The sequence below is a fragment of the Falco peregrinus genome, chromosome 19, assembly GCF_023634155.1.
Source record: "Falco peregrinus isolate bFalPer1 chromosome 19, bFalPer1.pri, whole genome shotgun sequence".
NCBI lineage: Eukaryota > Metazoa > Chordata > Aves > Falconiformes > Falconidae > Falco > Falco peregrinus.
In genome coordinates, this window is record NC_073740.1 from 1,815,746 (window position 1) to 1,837,168 (window position 21,423).

Sequence of the window (21,423 nt, forward strand, 5' to 3'; positions counted from 1 at the left end):
CCCTTTGCGCAGCGCGGCCGCTGCGCCCCCTGGCGGAGTGGTTCTGCTCTCCTCCGCTCTCCCCCGCCCCCCGCAGGGAGTGGGCGGATCCGGCACCGCCTGTGCCCCGGAAGTGCTCGGCGTGCGCCGGAAGAGGCGGTGGCGGGAGGGAGGGGGCCGGGCCCTGGCGGCAGGAGCCGGAGGCGGAGCCCGAGTGTCCTTATCGCTGGCGCTGGCGCGGCCGCCGGCGGGCAGCGGGGAGCGCGGCGGGGATCGCGGGCCCGCCGGCCTGGGCGCGGGCGGCAGGATGCTGCTCTTCGTGGAGGTGAGGCGCGGCGCGCCGGCGCCGAGCCCGGGCCATGTGGCGGGGAGGCCGCGCACGCTGCTCCGCGCCGCCGGCCGCGCCGCGCCGGGGGGAGGGGACGGGGCTGACACAGCAAATCCGGGGGCGGCGGCCGCCAGCCCGGCGGGCGGGGGTGAGGGGGGGGCTCGGCGCTCTGGAAGGTTCCGCGGGTGCCGGGGCCCCCGCGTGGTAGGGGTGGAAGGCGGCGCGGTGACCTTCCGGGGGAGCCGCCGCACCGCGGCCTGCCGTGAAGGTTACGCGCGGCCCGGGCCCTGCGCGCCGGCCTCGCTCGGCGCCGGGATGGTGGGGCTGGCGGGGCCTCCCGCCTCCGGAGGGGAACGGAGCGGCCCCGGCGGGCCGGGTCGGGCTTTCCCTGGCGCCCCATGGTAGTCCCCGGCCGCCCCGCGGGGCCGCACCGCCGCTTTGCACTGGGCCCGGGCGTACTGGCAGCGGCGGCGCGGCCCGTGCGTGGCGCCTGCCTTAATTAAACAGCCGGCGTTGATTGGGGTGGGGGGGTAATTTCTGGCGGGGAAAGCTCGGCCGGTGGGGCGGCCTGGGCGCGCCGGGCCCGTGTAGGGGCCAGCAGCCCGGCTGCGAGCGCGGGCGGCCCGTCCCCGGGCGTGGAGGTCACCCGGCGGGGGGGGGGCGGACGGGCCGGTGTGTCCCTCCCTGCGCCACACGGGGCGGGGGAGGGGCGGTGGGCAGCGTGGCGGCCCGGGCCTGGGTCTGCGGGCCGGGCCGGTTCTTCACCTATTTACGGTGTTTCACCTGATTTTGTGAAGCCCTTTCAGTGTTTGCTGGGCAAAACGGGCAACTGCGCTGCTCCCTGAAACTCCTCGATAAGTTTTGTCCAAAAAGCGTGCAAAGCAAACAGCTGCCGGGTTGGGTAAGGCACTACAGGGGTTATATATAAGACATAAATGGGGTTAAGATGTAAGCCAGGCAATTGCTAGTGGTGTATTCCCTTTGAACGTGGTGGCGGTCTTTTATGTGAATACCGATATATATTCTGTGGTTAAGCAGCTCTAAATAAAAAGGTTTGGGAAACTCCTTGTCTTTCTTAAAGTAACTGCCTCAGTTCTGAAAATGTTACTTGCACTAGGAGGAAAAAAGGATGTCCCGAACGTGGAATGACAGGTCTTCAGAATCTGGTTTTACAGTATTTAACTGGAAGAGGAACTGTTGAAGCTAATGGGAGCCGCAGCCTGGAGCTGCGAGCAGCCAACCTCATCCGAGGCTGAGCGCGGTGGAGAGGAGCAGAGCCCGTGAGACGGAGGTGGCCCCTCTGAGCAGCAGGCGTGCGAGGCAGGTTCTGGAACCCGCAGCGGTGCCATGGAGCAGTTGTGATGCAGATGGGGCTGGGGCTGCTCAGGGGGAGCTGAAGCAAATCAGCCGGGCAGTGTGCGCCTGGGCGTTCGGTGAATCCTTTTCCGGCACAAGCCTGACTTTGATTGCTTTGTTTGATCTCCTTTCTCCTCCGCTGCTAGTGCTGTGAGTTAGTTACTCTGATCTTCGTTCAGGAAGAATTATCAGTGATGTTTAATTTTATGTTCCTGAGGATAAATTTGACTTCCTGAAGGTGCCTTTTCACTGCCAGGACAGGGAACTTGAGCTCTTCACCAGGTGCCCTGAAACGCTGTAGTCAGATGCATAGAAGCAGACAGCAGCTTTTATTGCAGGATCTTTGGGTTTGCCTGAAAAATAAGGTGCAGAACAGGGTTGTGTTAGAAATTGTGAAGCTCTTGGGAGCATCAGCTGACTTGCTGTAGCTGTCAGTTATATTTTAGACTTAAGTGAAGCGTGCACGTGGCGATTGTGAGTTGATCCCTTCACAGTGTGCACGGTGGAATTCTGTTCTCATATCTTCTAGCTCAAAAAATTGGCTGCACTGAGGGAGTGGTGTAAGGCTTGGGCTGTTTTTTATGCATTAGTGTTTGGTGTGTTGTGTGCCTTGTTTTTCACTTGAGGCCAGGACCGGAATGCTGTTCACGCTCGATGATGAAGGTGCATTGGGAATATTATTAAATGCACTGTGAAAAATGTAATTGATAATGGCTTGCTGTGCCTGCTTTGGGTTTTGGTTGGTTGAGTATGTGTTCCTAGTCCAATATATTAGTAATTTATTGGGAAAATTGAAATCTGTGCGTTTCAGGTGGGTGAAGCGCTGCCCTAATTGCTGCCAGCGATGCTTCCTAGCTAGAAAACCAGGACTGTGTGAAGCGCTGAGTATTGCTGGCCCTCTTTTCTGGCAGGTGAGGCTTCCTGCTCCCCCCTGGGTGACAACCCCCCCAGTTGTCCCTGTTCATGCAGAAGTGCTGGACACCATTGACACAGGTGAGGGACACCACGACTGTGGGTTTGCTTTCCCCAGGGGTGAAAGAGGTGCCCCTACTGATGGGGTGCTCGTAGTGGCTAACTCGAAACACACGCTGCGCTCAGTCTTGTAGCCGTTGAATGAACGTGTGTTTTGAGAATTACCTGGGCTGTTTGGAGTACTGAGCTGTTGTTACAGCCTGCAGTTAGTTCCAGAGGAGTTCTGCGTGCTGCTTTTGGTTTGACACCACCTTTCTCTCTTTTCTTTTTTTTTTTTTTTTCCTTTTCCCTTTGGTTTGCTTTGCAGCCTGGGGATGCTTTGAGAAGGTGACGGGCAGCTACGCCGGGCCAAGTCCGAGTCTGCTGCAGATTTGTGTTCCCTGCCTGTCATGTCCCCCGGCAGCACAAGGCTTCTCTTTGCAACTCCCATGGGTTTACTGACCATGGCACTTAAATTTCCACTTCTGGAAAATGTTTAGAATCTCACCTCACAAGTTCTGTTAAATTCTTTTCTAGATTTTTCACTTGGATTTTAGAGAGTTGGTCTGCTCTGGGAAATCTGTCGTGTGCTCGGGGTTAAGATTTTGGTTGCAGGGTGGTTTGAATTAATATTAAAAGAGAGTGCTTTAACAGGAACTCGGAGTACTTCCATTTTTGGTGGCTTAATTGAATCTGTTAAATGTAATTTAGACTCTTAAAATAAGGAAAATTTCTTTGCCATCCTTTTGGAATGAGATAGATGCTTCGATGGTCCGTTTTGAGGAATCGCTGGAGGAGAATCTTTGATCCACTTTGGCCAAAAGTCATCTAAACTAGAGGGGAGCTGTGCTGAGGAGGACAGCTTTGTCAGCTTGTGGATAGCAGCGAGTGTTCCTAACCTTTGTAACCCTGTAAAGCTTTAACCTGATCATGAAAGTTCCCGATAGCAGCTGGGAGGGTTGTTCTGCAGCCAATCGAATGGGCTCAGTATTTGTTAGCCTCAGTTAAATAAGCAAGAATTGATATTTTGGCCCTCTCTTCAGAAGAGCTGCTTGCCAGAATGGAGTGGTGCTGCTCCTGGAGTGCAGCAGACTGTATTTTCAGAAAGCTTATGTAAATTAGGGACTTTTTATCCTCTCAGAGTCCACGGTGTCTTGTTATTAAGATGCGTGACATAAGGGACGGGCCTTGCAGAACTGCGTTACATGGCATTAAGTGTCTCTAGAACAAGGGGGAAGTAGCCCACGCTGTGTTTCAGGTGTGTATTTCAGCCATTACAATTATTAAGTCCATTCATTGCTTTATCAGCTTGAATCTTTTGTAGTTCCTTAGCGCCTTTCACTTGGACCTGTGGTTTCTGAACTTGGTGTTACCACACATGCCTTTCGGTCTTGGCTAAAGCGCGTGATGTCATCTGTCGTACTCAGAGTTGCTTTTTACTTCTGATCAGCTCCAGCAGTGTAAAACTCTCCCTCGAGTCTTTCAATTTCATTTTGTTGTATTTGTTCCTTCCAATTACTTTCAGCTCGAGCTAAATGCTAACCTCAAAGATGTCAGGTAGTGAGGCAGTGTTTATTTTTATAAAATAATGAATCATCTCCTAGATGTGTCTTGTCTTTTTTTTGCTTTGATGAAAAGTAAATTCCAGGCAATGGGATCTGCTGGTTTTCAGTTCTCCAGCAGGTGCCCGTGCTGACAGGTATGCTGCGTCACAGGAGTGACCAGCAGTAAGTTCTGAACTGCGTTGACGGAATACACGGGTGCAACAGCTTCACGGGTTTTTCTTCTAGGGTGTTTTTTTTTGAGAGCAGCTACTCAGAAAACAAAGAAGGGAAATGCACGTGGCCTTCCACATGGAACTATTTCTAGTTCTTTCTGTTTACAGCTATATTCTTCTGCTAAGGGTAATGAAAGGGGGAAAACTCCATTGCTGTGTGGATTAAATTGGTTGTGTGTGTGTGTGATTTTGAATCTCAAAGAGGGCCTTACAAAAACAGCGATTTTTGTTTTGCCTCCTCTTGTGATTGTCTTGCTCCTCTGGTTTTTGGAGGCTTTTTATTACTGAATTTGGGCTTGTCCTTGTAGCAAATAGCTTTGGCACTAGGTGTGACCTTGGCAGAGGAATTATCTCTAAAGCTACGCAACTGCTTCCTTATCCTTTTGCTTTATGTTTGAGGCCTGGTAGTATGTCACTCCTTAATTTCAGAATCCAGGAGGCTGGCCTCTGAAATATCAGACTTCCTTATTTGTGAGATACGAGGTAGGATTAATGGCTTTTGCCTTTTACAATCATGCACGTGGCGTGAGTAAAGTGGCCTGTCGTTAAATGTCTGAAGAAACCGGTTTGGAGGAAACTATTAGTTGCTTGTAGCGTGCTAGGAATTCTTGTGAGGAGAATTGCCTGCATGGAAGAAGTTTGATTTATCGTGATAGAGCAAAAGCCATGACAGTGCTTATCCTCTGTGCTGCTGCTGGCTTCTGGGACTCCTTGCCCAAATGCCTTTGAGCTCATGAGCAGCTCTCGGGAAGGGACCTCGGAGGGCACCGTCTTCCGCTGTCGGAATAAACGTTTATCCACGTCAGGTTCCAGATGGGAATCCAGCAGTTTCTCTTGTCTGTCTCGTTGTTCACCCTCTCACTCTAACGATGGTCCTTGTTGCCCAGTCTCGAAGAGAGATGATCCTGTTCCCCTCTCCCAACAGGCTGTGATGGTGTGTATGTTTATCTTGGCACTTCAAAAACTTTTAATCTCCTTGCTTACAAATTTAAGGGAATTATTAGTGTACATTGATGCGGATAAGATGTAGGTAAGCTCGTGGGGAACTCAGGTAGTACTCTGGTAAGTTCACGAGGGATCCTGGCATAGCAAAGATGTCACTAATTCAGTAAGTCATTAGTTTCTTCTCCTTGACATATGTTTTTTCTACCTTCCTTTCTAGGAAGGGGTCTGGAGGAGGGAAAATTTCCCTTTCTGGTGAAAGGGGACTGGAGCATTATGACAGTCGAGTCTTTAAAAGCTTATGAGTTACCAGAGTCCTTGACGGCTAGCCGCTTCCTCTGCTGATGTTGTCGGATGTCAATAAAGAGAGGTTGAAGGCAACACTTCTAATGGAGGTAGAAATGAAATACTTGGAAAATACCAAGGATTTTCCTGTTTTGATTAATGAAAAATCAAATAGGCACTTAATAGCTGGTTAGACACTTGAGATGTGGAACTCTATAGAAAATCACTAAATTCACCTGTATTGTCTGGCTTGACTTGTAAAGCATCTTTGGGTCATTTTTCCCAACAGAAGTGTTTTGGTCTCTTCAGCAGGTAACATCGAAAGGTGCTGGCTTAAACCCTAACGCCAAGGTGTGGCAAGAAGTACCCCAAGGGAGTAGTGAGGCTGTGCCACCAACAAATGGCGCAGAGCACACGTGGCAAGAAACAACGGCTGCACAAGGGACTCACACCGAGGGTGAGATGTCGCGGGTCTGTGTTCGGGCACTGGCTGTGATACATCCCCTGCCATGGGGTGCTGGGCGTTCTCTGCGGAGAGTTCAGCAGTGAGAAGCAACCTCTTGCTCTTCTGTGTTCGGGCACTGGCTGTGATACATCCCCTGCCATGGGGTGCTGGGCGTTCTCTGCGGAGAGTTCAGCAGTGAGAAGCAACCTCTTGCTCTTGTCCTTGAGGTTGTGAGTGCTGAGGTAACAACAAGTGTGAAATAAACGTGAGAAAACACTATAGACAGTTTGTAGATGTTGTAAGTCTGACCAGCGAGCTTTGGTTTAGGGATTCAAGGTGTCCGGAGCTGCGCTGGCACGGAGTACTTCAGCAGGTAACGGGATCCAAGGGGCCCGGTGATGACTGAGTAACGCGCTAAGAGGGAAACAAGATGCTAAATGTGTAGAAATGGATTTGTGACTTGTTCACCGTTGCTGCACTTTAGTATACACTTGACCCTGTGAACGGGAAGATAAGATCTGAGGGCCACCTGCGATCCCGGTAGGTCACTGAGGTGCTGCTGAGAGCGGTTAGGCCGTAGCGTTTGTACTGGGTGGGGGGTAGAAACTGCAACACATCTATGGTTAACCTCTGCCGGTTTAGTCCGTATTCCCTTGCGGCCCCCCTTTCTGATCCTTACCGCATGGTCCTGTCATGCAGAATTAAACACTCAAATGGTTGAACTCTTCTGATTTGGTTTAGATGCGATGTGAAGCCGATTGTGTAGCTGAGGTTACGGGTTTCTGGAAAGTCAGCAGAAGTGAAGAGAGAGTACTGAGTTTGTGCACTGGATGACAGAAGCTCGTTTGTCTCTTCATTTCAAAATGAAGCCATCGTGGCAGTGTTACGCTGCTGGAAAATTGAAGGCAGTTTTTCCAAATACGGTGGTTTTGCTTTTAACAATTTTTAATGTAATAGTATCTAATGGACAGTATCCCTTCTCAACGTTTGTTTTTAGTGGATTCATCAGTAGTGTGGCAAAGATCTAGCCATCTACTGAGGCAGTTGATTTTTTTAGAATGATCTCCTTCGCCTGACTGGATTCAACCAAAATGGCACTTGTTTCTATCTCAGGCAGCTGTGGTGAAGACTAAGCTGAGGTGTCCTGCAGAAGAGATCGGCCAATTTCCGTGTCATTCTGTTGCGTTTTATAAAAACCACTAAATGCTCCTGAGTCCCTGATGTAAATAAGGGTGGTGCAGTGCATTGATGTAAGCTGTTTTAGTGCTTTGTCTTTAGGAACCCCGTTTAAATATTTCAAATTCCAGGTGGAAGGCCTGTTTTTTAGAACCTCTGTCACTTTAAAGGGATCTTACGATTTTCTGATCCTATTATTTACTTACCCTGGAGCCCCCAGCGCAAACCAGAGGATCTTTGTGAAGTGGGAGAGGTAGAAAGTGCCATCCAATACAAAGTAGACACTGAAAGTCTAAAAAACATAGGCTAAGTCTAGATGCTTTCAGTTATGGTGTTCTTGAGTGTTTGTTTTAACGTTGGTAGCCAAAATTTTTCAAATGGAAAATACTCCGAAGGTTATAGTAGGTTTTCTATTGATGATGCGTTTTTTTGGCAGGTAACATAGAGATTTCAGAGGATAGCTGCAAGCAGTATGAAGTGATGTATTCCCCATCCTGTGAAGCCACAAGAAATGGCACGGGAGTTGATGAAGCATCTGCAAATGGAATTGTCCTGGCAACCGAAGATCTTGGATACCAAATCTATGAAGTGTCTGGTGAGTGTGCAAGCTAGAATACCCCTGTCAGTATCTGTAACCCTCTAGAGTCTGCTGCAGTTACGTCGTGACTGAGTAGGAGCTTTGAAATGTTCCAAAAATATTCAAGAAGATCCCAACCAGCCGTAGCACTTGGCCAAATCGGTGAAAACTGGGGGATCTGTGGCATTTTGAGGACGTGTGGTGTGATGGTCTGTAAGCATGCCTCAGATGAGCTTGCCCTCTTGGTCTTACCCAGGAGTCATTCTTTTCTTGTACGAGACACGTTCTTTTGTGTTCTCAGTGTGAAACTGAGATCTGACGGTGAATGTGGTAACTTTTAGGTGAAGGCAGCTCCGCTGTGTCCACAGAAGATATTAGAGAGTGTTTGAAAAAACAACTTGAATTCTGCTTCTCACGGTACAGTACAGTTAACTTTGTATAAACCCTTTGTTAAAATTGTTGACAAATTCCCCCTTTTTTTTTGGCTTGATATGTGCTGTCATCTTCATAAGAATGTTAGGTTGGATGCCATATGAAACGAGATTCACTAAAATGCAGTAGAAGCCCTGTGGTGCCTTTCAGCTGTTCCAGTCCTGCACGTGCATCCGTGTCCTTTAATGAGGATTTGAGTGTGACTTCTGTGCTTCACAGTCGGAAAATGTAGAGATAATTTAGCTGTGTGTTACCAGAAGAGGATTCTTTCACAAGATCCTTTTTGCAGCCTAGCCTGCAGAGCACCATAACTATCAGGAAGATTTTTAATTAACTGATTTGGCTTTGTGTTGATCTGCTGGGATTTTTTCCAGGAGGGAAAATCTGCGTATCTTTTGGCTAGAGTTAGCTGTGAATGGTATTGGCGAATATTTAAACCTGCAGTTATTCTATTGTTTTGAGGCTTCTGTAAGTAAAGTTCAGGATTTTTATAAAACAGCGAACTCCTGTCTTTTTAGTGAGAATCTTTCCAAGGATCTCTACTTGATGTCTCAAATGGATAGTGATCAGTTTGTTCCGATATGGACAATTGCCAACATGGAAGGTATTAAGAAGCTGACAACAGATATGGACCTTATTCTGGAAGTTTTGAGATGTAAGTCTGGCTGTTGGGTGTCCGTAGAACAAAGAATCTTTCCTTGCTTTAGAGAAATGTGTTGGTCTCTGAGCTGGTTATGGCGTATTGTTCTGGTCAGCGGTGACGGGAGCCTCGTTCCGCAGAGGTGCTTGAATAAGTGGCTGTTCCAGGCTCCTGAATTCTCATCATGCTTTATAATAAATGCCTAAATCTGCCTCAGTAAGCGGCTAGCAGTGCAAGTCTTTTTCTGGGAATAAACTACTTCTGATTCAGTGCAGAAGTTTACTGGAAATGATAAAATTAGAAATGGCTTAGTAAATTAGCTAGAATTCTTCTGACATGTCCTGTGCTGATTCTGCGCTTGGCTTCTTGCGGAAGCAGTTGTAAGTGAACTTTTTACATCTTTATTCTGACTTGATTTCCCTACTCTTACCTGAACTTTTCCCATTAGGGCTCCCTCTAGGAATGCTTTTATATCCTTGGGCTTGAATTTGAGCTGGGAGTGAACTGAATTAGGGACTGAGCTTTTTAGATACCTGAGCTGTAGATAGAGGCAGCATCAAAGAGCTAAAATACACCGAAGATCTAGCAGACCTTAGCTGGTCAAATGGTTATTTGCTCAGAATTTGAGTAATCGGGTTTCTTCAGCAGTCTGTCGTAGTTCTTTGTGGTGAGTTCAATAATTGGGGAGTCTTATTGCTGAGGTGTTTTGCAGTGCGCAGTGTCCAATATTAAGCCAACTTTTGTCTTTTTAATTTTAGCTTCTCCTATGGTACAAGTGGATGAGAGAGGGGAGAAAGTAAGACCAAACCACAAACGATGTATTATCATTCTCCGTGAGATCCCTGAAACAACACCTATAGAGGTAAATGAGTAGAAAAGAAAGGTGGAAAAGCCTGTTGATGTTTTTGGAGGGTGTCTTCAACAGTGCTTCAGGCAGCAGCAGGAAGTGTTGCTTAAAAGGTCAGCTGGTATTTAATCTGATTAAACACAGATATTTTTCTCATAAACCATGTAAGTAATTTTTTCTGCCTGGATGTATTGTCAAAAAAGCTGAGGCAGAAATTTGCTGTTGTTGTTCGATCCCATTGTTCACTAATATATTAAAATACTCTTAAGTAAACTTTTTTTCCACCGAAAATTAAGCTAGCTAGGCTTTTCTGGAAGGACGTTTGAACTGGTTTCTTTTCAGATCCAAAAATAAACCAGTCCAGGGCATAGCTTGGAATTCAGGCTGAATTTTTGTCACAGCAGTAACTTTACTTGAAGTCAGACGGTTGTTTTGGCAGCAAGAAATGTTACTAAACATTTCTCATTCATTGTGACCCCATGTGAGCTGAGCTCATTATGTTCCGAGGAGGGAGGATAATAAAATTCCTACTGATATTTGGCTAACAGAATGATTTAGTTCTTTGTTTTTTAAAGTTGTAACACAGGGTGTTTGTCTGCTAGCATTTTTAATTAGTTCTTTTAATGCAAACGCTGAACAGCTGCTTTTGCCTCTTTAAAATCTGATTATTGCAAAGCTGTCAGGTTGCCTTGATTTAGAAACATTTGTTAGAATCATTCTTGTCTAGATGACTCTCCTGATCTAAAGGCACATTTCTGCTACCTTTTCATACAGAAATACTTCCAGTTCTGTACTGATTGTGATTTTCTTACCAGATGGGCCTGCTGCTTTTTATTTGGGGAGCTCACTAGGCTGGACTGGTATTCTTGCGTTCACAAACAAGTAGAGAATAATTTGTTGTGTGACAGACCTGTCAGGGGAACAAAAGAACATCCCTGGTGGAGGGAAAATTGCAGCTGAGGGGCTGGAGAGTAAACTTTTGTTGGTTTAGTGTTCAATTTACAGCTCAGAGCTGATGCCCTTAATCACCTGGCTTCTTCTCTCCCCTAGGAGGTTAAGGCTCTCTTTAAAAATGAAAACTGCCCCAAAGTGATAAGCTGTGAGTTTGCTCACAACAACAACTGGTACGTTACATTCCAGTCAGATACAGATGCGCAACAGGTAAGGCTGCCTTCAACTGGTAATGACATCTCAGTTTTCTTCCTAATGCTTCCCCTGCTTGAGAGGGTTGCCCACATGCTTCCTGTAGCTAAAAGAAATGTTTTATTTCCTTATCCCCCTTTTGTTATTTTAAGAGGTTAGTGGCAAATTCTGGTTAATAGAGGAAAAAGTGGAGGGATTGTCGGGTTAGAATTCCCTTGTCTGCCTCTTGCCTCAGTACTCACCAGCCATAACTGACATGGGGTATGTCCTGAATTCGAAGTGTTCATGAATGTAGCTGGGCTAACAGGGAAGCAGATGGCTAGACACTCGTGTTACGTCATGTAATATCCTTCGAGAAGTATAATTATGATCAAGATATTCTAATGTTTTTTGTATCTGCAGGCGTTTAAGTACTTAAGGGAAGAAGTGAAAACCTTTCAGGGCAAGCCAGTAATGGTAAGGCTGCTTTATATAGGCTTCTGTTTGATTGATAGTGTGCATTTAAGGGGGGGGGGGGGGCGGGCACTAAGGAATTAGCAGTGGGATAGTTCCTACCACTTGTTCTGGGGGCTGGTAACTTGAATGAGGTCATGAGTAGCTTCGAAAAATTACAGTTCAGTGGCTGCTGGTTATTCACAGAGCTGCTTCCCATGAGGGGTGAAATACATTCCTGTTTCGTCTTCCCTTCTCCACTTTCCCCGGAATCTGGGTCTGCAGAACTCAGGAGAGGGACTCTCGCCATCATGAGTCTCTAGGTTGAGTTAGCTGCTCTACAAACGGGGCTGCAGCAAGGCCTTTGTACTGAGAGGAGCTGCCAAAACCGGAGCCTGGGCGGTCGCTGCTATAGGAGGCAGCGTTTATCTTCAGCTTGACAGATTCTCTAGCTAAAGCGGCGTGTGATGTCCTCCCCGTTTAGCACGCTGTTAGAAAATGATGTGTATTGATTTTTATCAGAGCTTTTATTTCTACGCAGTCATCAACTTCCTCCTTCATGTCCCTTCTGTTATAATTTCGCTAGGCAAGAAAGATCGTGTGCTCTGCTTCTCCGTTTCTCCCGACTAATGGCTGTGATGCGATGTGCTCTCTTGCAGGCAAGGATAAAAGCCATCAACACCTTTTTTGCTAAGAATGGTTACCGGGTAGTGGATTCCAGTGTCTATACTCAGCCAGTTCAAACACAAGCACAGTTTGCCTCGCCACTCTTTATGCAGCCTGTATATAGTCCTCAGCAGTACTCTATTTACAGCATCGTGCCTCAGACGTGGTCTCCCAATCCTGCACCTTACTTTGAAACACCACTGGTGAGTAACAGCTGATGGAAGCGAGAGGAGCTAGCCCAAAACAGCAGGAGTCATTTGGTTAACAAATCAGCGGGGTTAAGCCACAGCAGTGGGCTTTTCAGCTGTAGAATGTGCAGGTTGACTAGTCAGATCCCTCTGTTTTATAATAGTTCCTGTTATATCGTGGACCTGATCAAGCAAGGCTATTGGAGAGGCTGCGTGTCGCACCATGGGCTGCCATTTATTTCAAGAAATGGTGTGAAATTCCATTGTCCAGTGGCTAGTGTCACTGGAACAGCTTTGTAGCTCTTCCAGGAGGACCCTGATGCTCGAGGAGACGTGCAGACTGTTAACCTGGTGGGGTTTTCACTTTAGTAGTAAGCTCACAACATACTAGGTAACGGCGGCCCGGTGTAAAAGTACAGACTAGATGAATAACTGCTGAAGCTGATCTCATAAAACTGCAAACGTTTTTCTTTTTAGTTCAGCCATTGAGACTGTTCTGTCTGTTGCAGGCCCCCTTTCCTAACGGTGGATTTGTGAATGGCTTTAATACACCAGGATCATATAAAACAAATGCTGCTTCTTTGAGTATAGGTCGCCCATTCCATAGAAATCGGTAAGATAGCTCTGTCAGTTGTTTGCTCTCGGAGAACTTACAGTATTGAGATCCTGAAGTGTTCCTTGCACTTGTAGAATGCAGTGCCTTCTGCTGGGACTAGGGTACTTGTTTTGTTTTATCAAATATGTATGACGTTTTTCAACTTGATTTATAAAATAAAATTAAAATCAAGGTGGCAGCTCAAGATCCTAAAAGAATGGACATATGTGCTGGAGAGAGCAAAGGTAACTCCTTTAAAAGCCTCAGAGGAATTTCTGCAGACAAATAAATAACTTCCTCTTAAGGTAATACTTCTAATTGTGTTTGTTATACACAGATTATAAACTCCTGCAGCACAAATGTAAGCTTTTCCTGTTGTGTGATTAGCCTTGCAGAGAGCCATTCAGTTTATGCAGCTGAGAAGTCGCATGCCCAGACTGCTGGATGCTAAAACTGCTGGATGCTGAGTCTGTTACTATAATTTATTTGGTTTATCCCCATCTTTCCTGATAACTGTAAAGGACTCGGCTCAGATCTAAACACTGGGGAGAAGGAAACAGCTTTGTATTCACTGGAACAGCGCTCTGTAAATACAAAGGAGCAGTAATCTGTTTGTGTGGGTGGAAATTGTTTTATTTGCAAGTTCTTTCACTGTATTCAGCATGCGAGCTGGTAGCAGGGGAATTACTTTTTATATTGTTTGAGAAGTCAGTTGACAACTGCCTGTACCGTAAGTGGTTCTGTGATGCAGTTAAGGGCTGTGGCTGTTGGCAGAAGGTGAACTTCAGTATTCGGGCTGTGGTGACTCAGCAGAGTCTTCACACAGGCTGTGCAACTGGTAGGACAACTTGACTTGGAAGGTGGGGCAGCTGGTGGAGTTACAGCTGCTCAGCCCCTGACCAAGATCTTAGAAAAAAAATTGTCCCCTTAAATTGTGCCTAAACTTAAACCCTGTAACACTCGCATGTATGCGGATCCTCCCAAAAGTACGAATGCTGAAGCTGGACAAGAATTGTGTGTACCCAAACATTAACATCTTGAAATGCCTGCACATTCACTACTGCCTCGTAGATCACATCTGTATAATCCTTAAGCTTTTAGAAGTTTTCTGGTTAAGACTTTTGTTTGTAAAATCTTCAGCCGCTGTGAAGTTATAGCTTTAGGGTCATGCGTACAGGTTCTGCTGGTCTGTCTTGGTTGTCTTATCTTTCCTGCCAATCTTGCTCAGCCTTTGTGCTAGTACAAAGCTCTGTTTTTGTGGTAATAAATCTTCATTTTGTGGCAGCAGACATTAGTTACGCTTGGGCAGGATTTCTTTGCCTGCTAAGGTGACAGCTCAGGCATCGCCTGGAAGGTTTGGCCCAGTGATGATCAAGTATCGCGCTAAGAGAGAACAGGTCCAACAGTCGATTGTCTGGGCAGCCTGCACTTCATGCTTTTCCTTCTTTTTTCACTCTCATCTCATCTCTCTCTCCCTCTCTCTGCTTTTTTTCTTCCTTATCTTTCCTTGTCTTTTCTGCTTTGCTCTTCTGCCCAGGCAAGATTGTGGCCTTCTCAGTGATGGGTAAGATTATGAGATCTGAGGGCTGAATTTATGACTTAAGTCTTCCATTTTAAGAACATTGAACAAAATGGAAGAATTCAGTTAGCGTCCCTCCTCCTCCTCCTCCCTGTGGTCTTTGCTGATGGAAAACTTAACCTTACTGGGGCCTCCAAACTGGTTCTTAGTGCTTCTGGAAGCTGTGAGGTATGCATTAATCTTGGTTGAGCATATCTTCTCCTGAACTGCAGGAGAGCTCGTTTGGAGCGGTTCGTCCAGCTGCTGCTTTTGGGTTTCCGTGCTGGCTACGGAAGTGAATTTGTTCTGTCGTACAGGCAGTTAAGAGTTAAATATTTGATTTTTCTCTGTAGCTAAACATTTGTTTAAGCCCCTCATGTTTATTTTGCCCTGATTTGTTGCAACATCCTTGTGGGAAAGGAAGATTGAGTCTTTGTAACAGAGAATCCTGGCTGCTAATGTTGATTAAATTGATTTTTTTCTATCCAGCCATCTAAACAGTAACTTAAAATGTCTTGGGTAAAGCAGATTAATTTGACCACTGGAAACTAGGCTCTTAAAAGGTGATTTTTGTTCTGCTTACATATGAAATGCTGCACAACTTCCAGCTGTTAGTAGCGAGGCTGTGGAGAAACCTGCCAGATAGCGGTGGAGTTGATTTTTAAAATACCACAGGATCAACGGCTGAGCAGAGGGAGGAGCCACATCACTTGCTGCTGCTCTGATTTAGTGCTGACAAATGATAATTTATCATGCGTTGAATTATTTGATTTTGCTTTTTCTTCCTCCCAGTTTAAATTCTCTGGCCAAGTGGGAGGCAACAAGTTTATTGGTGGAAGCTGGAAGGGGAAACTACCTCTTTGTTAGGTAGTCTGGGGTCTGTGGCATCCACAATGTGCCTTTCCCTGTTTGCTTAGCTTAGGGAAGCCCAAAGCTGCGTGAGTGACGGTCTGTTGGAAGAAAGGACCCTTCTCCAGGCCGCTCCTTGGTGACTCTCTAAGAGATCCTGTAGCCCCATTAACTTCTCCTCCCGGCTAGGGATCGTACTTTGGCTGGCAGTGGGAGAACTTCTTCTGATTGCATGGAATGTTATAATGAAATTGTTTAAAAACAATAAGCATGCAAAATCCTCATTCTGCCCTTAAATCATGAGATGTGGAGCGGTGACCAAAGGAGAGTTTAAGAGTTTAAGGTCCTTGCCGCCTTGCTTGCCAAAACTGGTTGGTGCTGTGTGGAAAAGACAGCGAGGTGCAGGAGTGGAATATAGTCTTAAGGCACGTGAATGCTGCTCCAGAAAACTGTTCCGTGTGGTGGTAGGTCAGGGTTTTTCTGGGTAATTCGGTGTTTTAAGACCCTGAGCCTTACCTTGCCGAGGCACTGCATGTACACAGCTGCGCCTTTTCAGAGGAAATAGAGCTTTAAGGCTGAATAATCGATAACTGGGTAAAGTGTCTGGGGTATTGTAAACTGCAGAATCAGTGTTGTGGGTGTTTGGTAACAGGAGCAGGGAGGCGAAGATCCTGGCTTTTGAAGCACCGGGGGAGGTGGCCTCCCAGCTACCCCAGCCTTATTTACCCTCTTCTCTTCAGCCTGTTCTGCCCCTGGCTTCTTCTTTCAGTTCAGTTTTTTCACTTGTGGCCAGCTCAGGTTGTGCCTCAGGCTTGGCTTATTTCTCCAGACGACTTTCCGGTACCCCGTGCCTGTGCTGCAGGCCCAGGGAAATAGAAGAATCCCTCTGGATTCTTCTGCCACCCCTAGGTTTGGGGTTTGTTTGGGGTTGGTTTTTTTTTTTTTTGGGGGGGGGGGGTGGTGGTGGTGTTTCTGCTTGAGGGTTGTGGGGGTTTTTTGTCCCTGTGGTATCTATTGGGCAGTGATCTCAATGTTTTCTTCAAGTGGCAACACTTGACGGGAGAGGAGGTTGCAAGAAAACTTTAACAAAAGGAATAGATGGAGGTAAGGAGGAATGGCGTCATTGGTCTTGACAAATGTAGGAAACAACTTCTCTGGTGGAGTCCCAGTGCTTGCTGCCCTCCTCCTTCCTCGTCAGCTATGAATTAACTGTAGTTGGTGGTAGTTTTGGGTCCTGTTCTTGAAACTGGGTTACACAGCTGCTGCTCTGTGTCCTGCAGTGTGAAGCCTCACTTCCGATCATCGAACAGCTCGGAACACGCTGCGGAGGGTCCAGCTGCCGTCAGTACCATGCCCGTGGGGGATGGCCCACTGAACAGAACCAACTCAAGGAATTTTGTTATGGAGCGCCATAACAGTACGTTAACCGGGCACCAAGAGCAAGGATATTCCCAGAAGGATTCTCCGACCGCACAGATGGAGCAGAACGGCGATTACGGCATTGGCAGGGGCAGGTAAAGAGCTGTAACACATCGGTGCAGTTGGGTCGTGGTGCCGGAGGTTTAAAGGGCTCGCATGAGCCAAGGATCCCCACCGCTGGCACAACTGGTATTTCTGTAAAGGCTGACCAGGAGAAAACTTGACGTTGAAATAAACCAGGCATGATAAATACCTCACTGGGAGCACAAAAGCTTCCTGCTTGACCGTATGGCTATTAGTCATTCTGACAAATGCCTCGCAGTAAGATCATGAGGTGTCTCTATTTCAGAATAACTGCCTGGTTTGTTCCTGGAATTAAAACAGTTGAAGTAAAGTTAGTATTTGTATTGCTGTAAATAATAAGTAGATCCTTAGCTGGGGAATTCGATGCTCCTAAATGTTGTAAGATCAACTGGTTTTATCTTTCATCTGTTAATTCAGGGTTTAGACACTTAAATAAACAAGACAGATAATGTGAGAAATCAGGTGATTAAGTTTATTACTATAAAGCTATAGGATATTACAGTCTAATTGTCACTGTGCTTGTCCAGATACAGTACTCAAGGGTCCCTCCTTCACGGGGAGAGAAAAGAGAAATTGTTTTCCCGTATTGGCTCTGTTCCAAGAGCATAAGAGCTTTGACCCCTCCTGAAGATGGAGAACATCCCAGAACTGTATCTTGAGAAGCATCGGCAGGCTGCTGTAAATCCCCGGCCACAGGCTCCCCTTTGTGCGGATGAGTGCGCCCTTCAGCTAGATGAATGCACTTACTGACTTTATTTTTGCCTTTAAAGGAGGAATGTTTTCAGAGGTCGGAGGAGACGAGAAGATGACCGGGTTTCAGTAAGTTCTGCTTCCCTTGCTGCAAGGTTTTTGCGCAAAGTGCAATGTGTTGGCTGTGTGTTTGTGGAAGGAACGGCACAGTCCTTGAATTCTCAGGTTGCACTCTGGATTGTCAGTGTTCCTGGGAAATTTCCCTGACACTCGCTCAGTGCTTTCAGTGCTGGGTGTTACAGCTTTATTAACGGCTGTCTCCCTTCTCTAGAGACCTCAGTCTTCAGCAGAAACAAAGACTCAGACACCAAAGTTTGACTTGCTAGCATCAAATTTCCCACCTTTACCTGGCAGCACAGCAAAAATACCGGGAGAGCCTGTGCTGGAGAGCAGGATGTCCGATATCGTTAAAGGAGTCTGCAAAGAAAAGGTACCTGCGTGTGTCTCCGGGATGCTCGCAGCCGTGCGCGTCTGCTGTGTCTCCCTCCTCCCCTGCTTAGAGTTGCCTTACGTTAGAGCTGCACGTGAGAATGCTTTAAACCCAAACATCCTACCGTGTTTATTACATATATATTACTGTAATAGTGCAGTTTCTGTCTTTTTGGTCTTGGATTTCCTTGGCTTTTTGCAGGTATTTAGCTGAAGTTCTCTAATTACACTGTTGTAAGCTCGGTTGTGTTTTGGAATAAAGCAGGCAGATGAGGAGTGTTGGAGTAGGATCGGTTTGGTGAGGTGTAGGCAGGGGCTGCTTCCAGGTGAATCTCTTCTTTGAGCCAGTGGGCTAAGCACGGCCTTACTTCTTGTTTTATCTGCCATTTGTGTTGCCCGTATAAGGGGTGATTGGTTTAGAGGTGATGCTCCAAAAGAAGTAAAATTCCCATCATTGAGACTTGAGCAGCCTTTGGAAATATCCTGCTTCTCAGATGTCTCCAACTGGCACACTGAGGAGCGGTTTAAGCCCATCTGCCATCTTTCTGTGTTTTGCAACTTCATTTCTGTACAGGAAAGCAAAGATCTGCTGCCCAGCTGCCCAGCTCCTGCTCAGGAAGAACCGACGCACAGCACCGTCCAGCAGCCGGTGACAAGTGTGAGTTCCCCGAGTCAGACCGAAGCTGTGGCATTAAGGTACGCACATTACTTGAGTCGGGAGCGTTAAAATTTGTTTGCTCTGGCAAAGACTCCAGCTGGTGTCCGGCAGGGTGGCGGTAATGCTTGTTGTTCCTTCAGTAGGTGGCTTCTCTGGAGGCCACTAGATGGAAATAACAAATTGTGGTGGTAGTGGCTGCAAAAGGCGCAGTTGTGTCTTCAAAGAAAAATACTTTCTCAAACATGAATTTCCGTGTTACTAGGTTTTAATGTGAAATGGCTTTTGCTTTAGCAGCACGGTTCAGCCGGACAGCAAACCAGAAGAAGTGTCGGCTCAGAAAGATGTTACAAGCCACACGTCCCCGCCGCTGGCTGTCTCTCCCGTCAGTGCTGCAAAGCCACCGAGGACAAATGCCGCTTCACCTTCGGCTAACGCCAGCGCAGCTCCTGCTTTGTCGACGCAGGTAAGGCCCGGAGCAGCAGGGTGCGGGTGGGGAATGGTGGGAGCTTCTGCTTGGATGTGCCGATGTAGCATCGGGGACCTTGTGCAGTTTGCCACGGCTGCGGTGTGATAGCTGCTGTGTCTGGAATGGTCCGGAAGAGTGGAGCGTGGTGGTTCCAGTGTGTAAATCCTGCTCTTTCCCTTGGTCCCAAAGGAGCCACGCAAACTAAGTTACGCTGAAGTTTGCCAGAAGCCCCCAAAAGAGCCTCCTCCCGTTGCTGTTCAGCCTCTCAGGGAACATCGCACCAACATCGTTCCCCCTGCCAAAACTGAAGACAACGGTACAGCCGAGAAGGCTCCGGAGAAGGCTCATGACAAGGGTGAAGGTCGCATGAAGGATTATTCTGGGTTCCGAGGCAACGGGCCTCCCAGGGGAGCTGCTGGGAAAATCAGGGAACAGAGGCGCCAATTTGGACGCAGATCATCGCCTCAGGGAGCACCTCGACGTATCGGCAAGGAGCAGTACGTGCCACCCCGGTCACCAAAGTAACACTTATCCAGCCAATTATTCTCTATTTAATTTGAGCTGTGGACTAATAAGCGGCAAAGGAGACTGAGAAAGAAGTATTCGTGAAGGGGAATACTGAACTGGAGCGTGGCTTGTGTGGAGAAGTTGTGGAGGGTCCCAAAATTCATCTCTAAAAGTGATTTCACAAATGCTGGAGGATTCCAATCAATATAAATATAGAGATTATAATTTTTGTATTTTTGTTTTTAATTTGCAGAGGGTTTCCTGCTTGAAATCAGTTTTGGGGTTGTGAAACTAGTGTTTTGACAAAGTGAAAGAATATGAATTGACAAATTAACCTGTCCCTCAGTGTAGGAGGAAAAGGATAAGAGAATATTATTTTTGAAAAATGAGCGTTTCTGTAAAATTAGAATTTTTTTAACCTATTTAACATTTGGCTTGTCGGATGATGTGTCTGCCATTGATGGCCTTGCATTGCAGCACGCGTCTGCAGCCGAGGTGCTTGGTCAGTGTGAGTGGAAATGAGTGCAGCCAGATACTGTTGTCATGACTAGTCACTGATGATAAAAACTGAATGTACTACTGTAGTAAACTTTGTGTTTCCAGCTTGTAGTCTCTTGACCTTACTAATAATTCATTCAGCGAGCTTTTCAAACTGTTGATTTTTACAGGATACTCGATTGTAGATCAGAGCACGTGGATGGCAGAAATTGTCTTCTGGGCGCAGTTGGAAGGAGGCAGAAGGGAGCACGTCAGAATTTTTAATTTGCCCTTTTTCCTCGCCTCCTTTTGAGGGCAACTTCTTAGGTTTGCGGGGGGTTTTGTTTGTGGTGTCGTGTCCGTCGTCCCCCCCCCCCCCCCCCCCCCCCCGCTTGTTACTTTCTCTTAATCTTTATTACAGACTTTTTGTGCATTTCTCTTGGTATGTTTTCCTGAGGCAGGCCCAGTATAGGATCGATGCATGGCTACACAGTACTTGATATTAGCTTCACAAGTGAAGAGCCTGGAATTCCAGACGTGGAATTCTGCCTTGCAGGTGGGAACTGGGGGCACGGAATTCGGCGTGCCCCGCCAGGGTTAGACCTACATCTGTATACTAACCTTTGCGTTCTGCAGTAGGGTATGGGATGTTGTATGCTAGAAATCAGGGTTTATGTATACTGGGAACCTGTTGTTTACAGCTGGTGTCGTAGCAACTGACTTTTTTTTCACCGTTTAAAGAGGAACGAAAGGTGAAGAGTTAAACAAAACCCCTCATGTGCAGAGAAGCTACTTGAAAGGTAGCATCTTGCCTAGCTGTATGCTGACTAAACTCGCAACACTATCGTGTAGTAAGTGGTTAAGTTTAAAGGTGATTACAGTAATGGCCGAAATAGGAAAATTCAGTGCTTTAATCTGCCAAAATCAGCATGCCAGGGTTCAAAGTTCTGTATAAAGTCTTAGGGAAAAGTAGCTTCCAGCGGTTAAGAATCACACCTTTTTTTTTTTCTTTTTTTTCCTTTTTTTGTTTTCCTTTTTTTTTTTTTTTAGTGAATAGCAAGTGTACAAATTTAAAGTCATAAGTTGTGAACACTGGAAAACTCAATTGTGATATATACCGTAAACATCTTAGTAATATATGCTAGTGTTGCCATTAGAATGAATGTAAGTGGCAGTTTAAAATAACTGTGAAAATTTTCATCTTCTGATTTCTTAGCCAGATAACCCTTGGCGAACTTCGTACTCAGTAGGCATTCTCTATCAACTGCTTTAAGAACACTCATATCTATTTTTATAAATATATAATATAAAGCCAGAGTTGTCATTTCTCTAACTTATTATTCAGCTTGGCAATTGCTTTGATTTGATTCATAACACAATATAATGTATTTATGCAGTTAACTGTTCATTTCTACGCATGTTATATGTATACATATATCTATATATAAAAAAAAAAAAACCAACCAA

At 46.4% G+C, this 21,423-nt stretch overlaps 1 protein-coding gene across 8 annotated transcripts; it reads left to right on the forward strand.

The window, feature by feature from the left end:
- Window positions 1–161: 161 nt before the first annotated feature.
- LARP4 (La ribonucleoprotein 4) lies at window positions 162–20,081 on the forward strand. 8 transcript variants are annotated; one of them, XM_055791996.1, is made up of 18 exons: window positions 162–304; window positions 2,475–2,574; window positions 5,554–5,728; window positions 5,928–6,075; window positions 7,676–7,834; window positions 8,158–8,233; window positions 8,767–8,903; window positions 9,647–9,750; window positions 10,786–10,896; window positions 11,281–11,334; window positions 11,970–12,179; window positions 12,674–12,777; window positions 16,447–16,680; window positions 17,440–17,488; window positions 17,691–17,849; window positions 18,423–18,544; window positions 18,798–18,969; window positions 19,162–20,081. In XM_055791996.1, exons 3-18 carry the CDS (start codon window positions 5,678–5,680, stop codon window positions 19,495–19,497), a joined length of 2,226 nt encoding a protein of 741 aa, XP_055647971.1. In that variant the 5' UTR covers window positions 162–304; window positions 2,475–2,574; window positions 5,554–5,677; the 3' UTR covers window positions 19,498–20,081. The 8 variants fall into 8 exon arrangements, with proteins under 8 accessions (XP_055647971.1, XP_055647973.1, XP_055647974.1 ...); XM_055792000.1 differs by lacking the exon at window positions 5,554–5,728 and having other exon boundaries at window positions 168–304; XM_055791995.1 differs by lacking the exon at window positions 2,475–2,574 and having other exon boundaries at window positions 178–304.
- Window positions 20,082–21,423: the final 1,342 nt, after the last annotated feature.